We start from the raw sequence: 9,651 nt of genomic DNA on the forward strand, positions 1-9,651 counted from the left end.
AGGGGGTAATTCTTCTCAAATCAAAGCTATTCCAATCAAAAACATCTTTACAGATCAAGTTACGTATTAACATAGGAGCCCTTCTTTGATATCACCTTAACAACACTCTCATCCATTGAACTTGCAAGTCCATGTAGAGTTTGTGCCTGTATTTCCTTTGAGGATGCCAGAATTGCCTCCCAGAGCTGCTGTTTTGAGGTAAACTGCCACCCACCCTCATAGAGCTTCCTTTTAAGGATGTTCCACAGGTTCTTAATAGGGTTGAGGTCAGGGGATGATGGTGGCCACACCATGATTTTTTCTCCCCTAATGCCCATAGCAGCCAAGGCCTCAATGGTATTTTTTGCAGCATGGGATGGTGCGTTGTCTTGCATGAAAATTATTTTACCCCGGAAGGCACGGTTCTGCTTTTTATACCATGGCAGGAAATTAGGAAGTTAGGAACTCCACATATTTTGCATAGGTCATTTTGACACCTTCAAGCACCTGAAAGGGGCCTACCAACTCACTTCCGATGGTTCCAGCCCAAAACATCACTCCACCACCTCCTTGCTGACGTCGCAGCCTTGTTGGGACATGGTGGCCTCCTTCCATCTGGACCATTCATTGTAGCGCGGCATTCATCAGTGAATAAACCTGTTTGAAAATTAGTTTTCATGTATTTCTGAGCCCACTGCAATCGTTTCTCCTTGCGGGCATTGTTTAAGGGTGGCCGAAATACAGCTTTATGCAAAAAAAAAAAAATCAAATGTTTGTTTAATTGAAATCGTATTTGCATAATAATTTGGAACACAGTGTATAGTCAAATGATCCAACAGATTTTAGGAAAATGGATGGTGTGGTCTGTCTGGACGAATTTCACATTGCTGAAGTATGACTGTGAGTTCCAAGACTCAACAGACAGCAACACGTGCAATCCCCAACCAAAGCAGAATAGGATTTGTTGTGCAGATTCAGTGGATCAGTTTGCTTCTGGCCAGTAGTTCCTCCACAGAGACAGCAATTAATGTGATCTGTGTGTCTGTGGAGAGAATGATGTCACGCCTTGTAGATGCCCTTTGGGAGCACAAGCAAAGAGGCTGAATTTCTGTGTGGGTTTGTGTGTGTGTGTGTGTGTGTGTGTGTGTGTGTGTGTGTGTGTGTGTGTGTGTGTGTGTGTGTAGTGTGTTGAGTGACAAGAAAGGAGTACATGAAACTGTAAGTGCATGCTTGTTCCTTGAAGAACAGAGGTATGGAGCAATATAGCTTTGTTGAATTAACATTTTTTGTGCCATATTTCAGCACTAAATTGTTCACGTATCAGTTCATTTAAAAAGATTTTCTCTCTTCTCCATCTATGCTGTCTTGTAGTAACGAAGGCTGTCAAGTCAAATAATGAGCCCCCTTACCGAGTAAAAACTTATTTTCAGTACAGCTCATCAGAGTGAGGTCAGTAAATAAGCGTGTCAGTTTGGGCTTGGTGTGTTTCTCTGCTTGAAAATCTGGAAAATGAAGGCTCTCTAGCCGGGTCAGATATCAGCTGTAATTCTTGGTTTCCAGTTTCAGGATATACATCTGCACAGCAGGCAGTGGATTTCAAAAGATGCAGTATGCTTCCTTTGTAAAAAAAAAATGTTGTTGTATTGTTTTTGCAATTTCTTTATTATTTGGCAGGCGTCTAGTTTTTAGTTTTTTACCATGTAGAATCTAGTCATGGGTGAAGGTAAACCCATACTCAAAATGTTGCATTCAATCATATGCAGGGATCTGCTTTCCCTGTATTCATAGCCCAGCCTTGACTGGTCTTTAACACAGAACATGCACAGTGACATCATCCAATACCAACCAAGGAAAAAGGGGGTGTAAAATCAGAGCGGGAGGGAGAAGAGCTAGAGTTGAAAACAGACTCAGGGACGGTTATGTGGACACAAAGGGAGGAAGGCTGTGTGTTCACTGTCCAGTGATACCAGTGACTAGACAAGTACAGCACCTGTTTTTTATATGCATGTTGGCTGTTCAGCAGATGTTAGGGTGTCTGACCCTATGTCTGGACTACTTGAGGCATTCCTTGGGGAAAAAATAATGTGGGGAGCTGAACGTAAAAGTTGTGCAACGTAGAATTAAATGGATTTTCATACAGGAAATAGGGTTGCAGTAAATGTTGACTTTCAGCTTTGTTCTTGACCTTGAGGGTACATTTATTCTGAAACAATACAATTCAGTTCATCTGCCATCTTTTACAACACAATGGAGGTACGTGAGTTAATTGGAAAAAGGAAAACAGGCATTCAACGATTGCATTTCAACATACTGTAGATACAAAACAAGCCTGTTAATATTTACTTGAGTATGTTGTGGGAGCAACTCAGATGAGTTTGTATTTGTTTAAATAAAACAGACTGATTTACATTTATTGGTTTGGCTTGTTTCACCACATCATTAAATTGTGATTTACACTCAAGAAACAATTGCATCAGTTCTTCCATTTATTCAGTTTTAATTGTAATTCTTTCATCCTTTTTTAAAGCATTGTGTCAGGTCTATGGCCACTTCAGATTCACCAAGCTGTGGTGATGTTGAATTCATGTTGGTTGCAATGGACTACAATGGTGATAAGTTAAAACCGCTCCTGTAGCTTACCTTACTACTGTCTATCTGTATGACCAGTGTCCCAAACAAACAAAATATGGCTTAATATAAAAGTGTATCCAGCTGCAATAAGCATAACACACAATGGTGTTATGAAATAAACTAGTAGCCCACTAAAGAATGGACATGTTGCAGCGAGCAACTATGTTAACAAAGCACAGCTGCTCCTTAATAACTAACTACCTAATAAAAAATAAATTTCATTTATAAGAAAATACACAATATAGTGAAATATTGTGAAAAAACGATAAAGATGATAAGGTCTATTAGTATTTCCAGTCAAGTTTAAATCAAAAGCCAAACTGAGACAAATCAATGAGTACTGGATTGTTACAAATGTATGTGTATTTGTATCAAATCATTGACCCTGAAAATTGTGAATGAATTATTCATAACTGCCAGAAACAGGTAGACACTCCTACAAGGCAGTGTATGATCGTGATGTATTGTATTTCTTTATTTACTACTGTAAACATAACTTTAAAATTTGACTTTCCCACATTTATTTGATTCACAACAAACTTTTCCGGATTACAAGACATTAAAATCAACACATGCCACTACACCTACACACACACCCATACACACACACAATTCTTCTCTATTTCATCATGTGTGTTTCTTTTGAAAGTTATACTTAATGTGGTTCCAAGCCTTATAAATCACCTCACTGCCTTCGTACCTTCGAATATTTTCACAGATTTGCTTTCCTCATCAGCAAACGGAGGAGTTTCAAGCAGTGCATTGCAGAATGATTAGTGAAATGTAATTTAGCTTGTAGTAGGATTTACCAAGACAACCTCACTCATCTTACAACTCAAAACCATATGAGCTTATGCTTTATCAAAGAGAGTTTTCCTTTCCAGCCACTGATTGTTTCAAAGCATCTGTTTTTGGACTGTTTGGGAAAGGGAAATGGTTTTAATACGGTCTATATTCTGAAATTATAGCATTTTCCATAGTCATTTTTTAGGTTTGTCTTCTTGCTGGCATTAATTTTAGTTTAGAAGATGATGTAATTTATATGGATTGATATAAATATAAAGAATAATAAGGAGGACATAATCGATCTCCAGGTTTTCCATAAAACTGGATTGCCTGTGGCGTGCTGGTAGCGATACATGTGTTCTTGATTTTGAGATTATCTTTGCTGTTTCTCACACAGTCATATACCACAGGCATCTCAAAGAAAACACTGTGTTGTCTTTTATTACATGTACAGTAACAGAAGGTTTCTTTCTAGTTTCTTATCATAATCAAATCTTCCTGACTAAATAATGAGCTACAGAATTGTTGTATTTCTGGCCCAGTGGAAATGTGGCCTCATAGCCTTCCCAAAACATGCCAGCTGTGATGTCTGGCATATAGTGTGGGGCATGTGTTTTAGGATTTAGGGCTTCGGCTGGAATGTGGGCATGTCATGTGAGGCCAAGACATCTGTGAAATGAAGATAAAGTTACAGTCTGCAAGACCAAAATTACAGTATTGTGTTCTTAGAGTGAGTTATTGTAGTTTTCAATGCAGAATATCCACTATTGCAGGAGTAATAATAAACAAAAGCAATTCCTTATATATTGATCTTTGCTTTAATCAATAATTAAATGAAGGGGGGGACATACAGTATGTTGATTTTCTGGACTTTCTAGTCACATATGAATTTGTTTTCGTGTATAAATCTTCAAGATAAAAAGTGTTCAGGGTTTTGTTACACTGGAAATTGATCAGTGTCTGGGCAGTGAGTCAGTGGCTCTATTAAAACAGTGGATGTGAAATTACAGAATCATATAGAAACATTAATTTTAAAACAGAAAAAGGGCTGCATTATTTCACTATATTTATATTTCATATGGCTATTTCAACTGACTAATTGTCATTTTACTTCATTAATTATAAAGAGATGATAAGATACTTTACATTTTTGTCTAAATTCAATGCTTTAAAGAACTAATTGAAGCATATTTCTAAACAAAGTTGACTTTAATCAGTGTTGTTTGGTTTTGATCTTTCTTCTACTTCTGCAGCATAGGAACCTGAAAATGGCCAAAGTAGAGAGAAGTAGTACAGTCGTTGCAGTCAGCAATAGCAGTAAGACATCTAAACAGTAGTATGAGTACCAGGGCATCTTATAAGCCTCTGTGCGCAGATGAGGAGCCCCTTTATGGCGCATCACATATTCCACCCAGAAAACGGCCTGATCCATGGGTGTCATTGGCTGATCTCTGTGTAAACGTGACAGTCTTTGCATGTTCTGTGTGTAGCTGTCTTGATGGAGCACTTCGCTGAGTCCTTGCTCGAAACTGCGACCGCTAACGTCACCTAGCTGAATGATCTTCCCAGCTCCTCTCTCCTGCAGACGGAGAAGGTTGTCATACTGGTCAAAGAACAAGGGAATGCCAAGCACAGGAATCCCATGGTAGATCGCCTCCTGGACTCCGTTGGTTCCTCCATGAGCTACAAAGACTTTGGTCTGTGGGTGGCCCAGAAGGTCCTTCTGTGGCATCCAGTCCACTATCAGGGTGTTGTTGCCCAAAGTAGAGGGACGTTCCCCTTTGTGCCTCCATATCACCTGAACAGAAAATTAAAAGAATCATTATGAATTATCTGTATATCTGCACACCAACAGATAATAGTATTACCATTGCTGCAGCCAGCACTCCACTTACCACACAGCAATTATGTAATAATTATACATTTAAGAGCACTTTCCAAGATACTCAAAGACGCTTTACATAACAAATTAAACAAAAGAACCTTGAAAAGTACAAGTCCAGTCCACCATTTGTAACATTAATGTTTAATTCCTTTATGAATGAATCCATCCATTATTATACCCACTCATTACAACTCCCCGGTCAGGCTTTAAGTGTATCACAGAGCTATGAATCCATTTTTTTAATTAGATGTATGCCTTGGAGGACTGATTTGTTCACTTAGTATTTCAGCAATTTCTATTTCAAAATTTTAATTTCATGTATTTAGTTATGGGATCATTGCTGCATGAATATCTGTAAGACTCTCTAGGTCAAACAAGTTGCATTTGGAAGTGCACATTTTAATCTTTTTAACATTTCATGTGACTGAATAAGGGAATCACTGAGCATGTGTTACCTTCTGAGGCATCTTGGCAAAGACGCTGGCGATTTCATCTGCAACCTCTTTGGGCAAAGCGTTAACCAATGTTCCCAGAGTCATTATGATCACTCCGTGCTCCCCAGCACTCTGAACAAACTCTTCCAGGTCCGCTGGCAGGGGTTGGGCTGGTTTGCACTGGAACCCTCCTATGTAGATGACATTTGGCATTGTGGGCCGAGGGAATTCAAATACAAAATCTGACCTGAACAGCCAAATGTCTGCTTCCTGAAGAAGCGAGATGATGTCACATCCACCCTCTATATATTTATTACAGATAGTATCATAGCATGGTCCCACCATGAATTTCTGCTGGAACAGTATAATGCTGTAGAAAAGCAGGTTCTTGACCCTCTGGATGAAATTCATTTTATCTGTTAAGCCCGATCCTGGCACTGGGATGTAAGAGAGTGGTGAGGGGGCTATCGCAAAGTGACCTTCTCCGCTGGTGATCCAGCGAACATTGAGCACCATGGGCAGTTTGAGATACTTGGCTAGTAAAACCCCTGGTGCTATGGCTGGGTCAGTGAGAACAAGATCATACTGGGAATCCTTTAAGCTTTGGATCATTCTTTCATCATCAAAGATTTGAACAAGGGCCTCAGACCACAATAAATGGGCCTCAGAAATCATAGAAAGGAAATCCTTGGTGAGTTTGAAGAAAGTAAGTGCTGAAGCCCCCTCTCTCTGCGCCTGAAAAGAATTATTAGAAAAAAAAGTGGTGAAAAAGTTGATACATGAATGACTAAATGACCCACACAGGGCCCAATATAATGCAAAATGTCATACCCTCATGTGTTCCTGCAGGTAAATATCAAAAAAGTTCTCTAAACCTTCATCCATTTCGAGGGTAATGGATTTGTAGAGAGGAGACTTTTCTGGGATGTACCAGCTGGTGGAGGCCCTTATCACAGTCATGCTGTGTCCCCTGGCATGAAGTTCTTCCAGCAGGATCTTCATATTGATCCAGTGGCTGCCGTCTACTGGGAACACCAGAATGTTTCCTCCATCACAAGGTGGTGTGAAGGAAATCAGACATACGCTGAGGAATAAAAATATTCCACACACACTTTGCAATGGCATGGTTCCTAAGATGCAAGACAGAGAAAATGTAACATAAGAGACATCTTCAGTTTCAACATATCATCTGGAAGATCAGGTACGATCTGTAATGAAACAGTTCCTGCTGGTAAAACAATCTATTTTGTGATGTAACCAGTAGGAAAATTTCAAGCACTGATAAGAAAGTATAGTATGATAATAAGCCACAACATTGTTTATGTTCCTGAAATGTACTTACCTGTGCTCAGGAGTGGCAGCAGTAACCCTATGTGCTCGCAGACTGACAGTCCATCTAAAAGATTCCTTACATATTTGAGTTCAAACTCCAGTCACAGAGATGACCGGTCCTTTAACAGGTAAATGAGTTACATGTGACACGTGTCACACAAAGCTATGGTGCTGCCATGAACGTTCTGCAGATAATAAACAAAGTGATGCTTTCTTCTTCGTCATGTCATCATCGTTGTATTCATTTAGTTAATGTTTTAAAATTTCTGTGCAGCGTAGTTTTGTGAATGTGTTTCTCCCTGTCACGCAAGAACAATGCTTACATCAGAAGAACCTCTGACCTCTTTCATAAGATCATTAGACTGGGTTGCGTAATGTTAACCCACATGAGTTTCACGCATATAATGGTGAAAGTGTAAATAAATATCTGCAAAAATTATGAAAGGGTTTCCCAGATATAGTACATGTATAAGCTATCATGCTTTAAGCACGACATGCAGTTATTTTCAGATTTTTGACCTAGAGGTTTGTCTACTGCAATTTGTGCCAAATATAACTGCTATGAATGTAGGCTGCAGGTCTCAGAACTGAACTCAGTTGACCTGAGGAATGTACTCTCATATCAGTGGTGGAGAAGGTCAGATTCTTGACTTGAGTAAAAGTACTAATACCTTGCTGTAAAAATACTACATTACAGGTAAAATTCCTGCATTGAAAATAAGATAAGATAATCCTTTATTATCCCACAGCGGGGAAATTCGTTTTGTTACAGCAGCATGGACAGTGCAAAGAACAAAGGTCAGGGAAATAAACAAAATAAAAGTACTTGACATAAAATATTACTTAATGTAAGTAAGTGTGTATTATTGGGAAATGTACTTAAAGTACTTAATGTGGAAAAATGGCCCCATTATACAGTTATACATCATCAATACTGATGAATAAATGTTTAAGCAGCATTTTACTGCTGTAGGTGGTTGACCTCATTTATAATTATTTTATATAGGCAACTTTTCCCAATGACTTTATTATGGATGAATCTGCTGATTGTTTCTTTCATCAGTCTATCAATCTTTTGGTTTGTAAAATGTCAGAAACTTTGAGAAATGTCCATTACAATTACCCAGAGCCCAAAATGATTCAGTTTACTGTAATTAAGATAAACAAAATCAGTAAATCCTCATATCTGAGAAGCTGGAACAATGAAAAGTTATAATTTCAACAGTTTAAACAGTTAATCAGTAAATCACAATGTTAGTCAGTTATCATAATACCGTTTATCTCTGTTCTTGAGTTCACTGGTTTCTTTGCTTTTTCACGGATTTCCGACACTCTGGAGGTAAAACAATCGTCCACTTTCCTCAGCAGGAAAAAAACAATGTCCACACAATCTCTACTGGGTCCTATTGTCTGCCCTTTTCTGACGTCTCGCTATTGTGCACTTGATATACCTGTAGAGAGAAAAGATCTCTCTTCGCAGGCACACAGTGACCCCCGCCACAAAACTATAAAGTATTTTCTGTTTAGTCTGGTGCAATTTGGTTGGTGGAAACCAAATTTTATATCCCCACAAAAGGTGGGCTAGGTGTCCATGTGGCCGTCTGGTGTGTGCAGTGCTTCACCAATAAGCATTTCTGTAGCTGCTGTACAGCTAGACGGAATTAATTATTTCGTAATTAATTATTTGTTCCGCCCGATGTGTTTCACCCGAGCGCCTTTTAGCCTGAACGAAACTTTGAAAACTTGCCCGCTAAAGAGAATGCCGATTCCACTGTGGTTGTCATAATAACATAAGTTAACTTATGTACTCTTTGTGATATATAATGAGGTTTGTTGGCTGTTTATCTGCTGTGAAGGTGTAATTGATTATTGTGTTTGCATGTGTCATTTTCGGTTTATTCAATCAAACTGTAAAGTGTCTAGCTGTATATACTGTATGCTTGGTTATAGCACAAGATGTATGAGACATGCATACAGCATTATTTTTGTTAATTTGTTTTTTATTTCTTTAACCCACTTCTCACGGGTTGACCAGCAATAAAGCCCTGTACTTATACTAATCAATACCTCTTGCCTCATGCCGTTTCTCTTCTAGCTTTATTTTGAAAGTGTAACCGGACGTTGCTTATTTATTTTCCTAAGTCAGTCCACCCGGACGTGGGTAAATGTGTTGTGGCTAACTTGACAGTGCCACTGTCTCATATCGTTAAAAAGTGACGCTACAAGGGTACCGACAGCGTCACTTGTTGAAGCGTAGGGCCGCTGACCAAGCTGCACTTGTTGACGCGCGTCAGCTGGAGGAGGATGAAACTCCATGACCATTATTTTATTCCATGATCCAGTGGTCTGTTGATGGAGGAAACACTGTGTCAGGCGATGTACCCAGATCTCCCATACAGCACAGAGCTAAAGCGGGTAAAGATGTTGTAACCAAGACAACAACAAAATATTGTTCATGATAACATTTATGACTTTTACTTGAGCTAATTGAAGGATTCATTATTGCGATCATGACATTTCTGAACAGGATGTTTAAACACTAACACTAACACTAACCAATTACGTGCTTTATGAGAATAAAATTATAGCGTAGAATCCCTTTGT

At 38.9% G+C, this 9,651-nt stretch overlaps 1 protein-coding gene across 2 annotated transcripts; it reads right to left on the minus strand.

Annotated features, from left to right (window-relative positions):
- Positions 1 to 3,059: 3,059 nt before the first annotated feature.
- Positions 3,060 to 8,652, minus strand: ugt5d1 (UDP glucuronosyltransferase 5 family, polypeptide D1). 2 transcript variants are annotated; one of them, XM_051401980.1, is made up of 4 exons: positions 8,322 to 8,652; positions 6,547 to 6,845; positions 5,737 to 6,450; positions 3,060 to 5,194 (listed from the first exon to the last, which is right to left on the minus strand). In XM_051401980.1, exons 2-4 carry the CDS (start codon positions 6,838 to 6,840, stop codon positions 4,610 to 4,612), a joined length of 1,593 nt encoding a protein of 530 aa, XP_051257940.1. In that variant the 5' UTR covers positions 6,841 to 6,845; positions 8,322 to 8,652; the 3' UTR covers positions 3,060 to 4,609. The 2 variants fall into 2 exon arrangements, with proteins under 2 accessions (XP_051257940.1, XP_051257941.1); XM_051401981.1 differs by lacking the exon at positions 8,322 to 8,652 and adding an exon at positions 7,058 to 8,289.
- Positions 8,653 to 9,651: the final 999 nt, after the last annotated feature.

This window comes from Dicentrarchus labrax, unplaced genomic scaffold, assembly GCF_905237075.1.
Source record: "Dicentrarchus labrax unplaced genomic scaffold, dlabrax2021, whole genome shotgun sequence".
Lineage (NCBI taxonomy): Eukaryota > Metazoa > Chordata > Actinopteri > Moronidae > Dicentrarchus > Dicentrarchus labrax.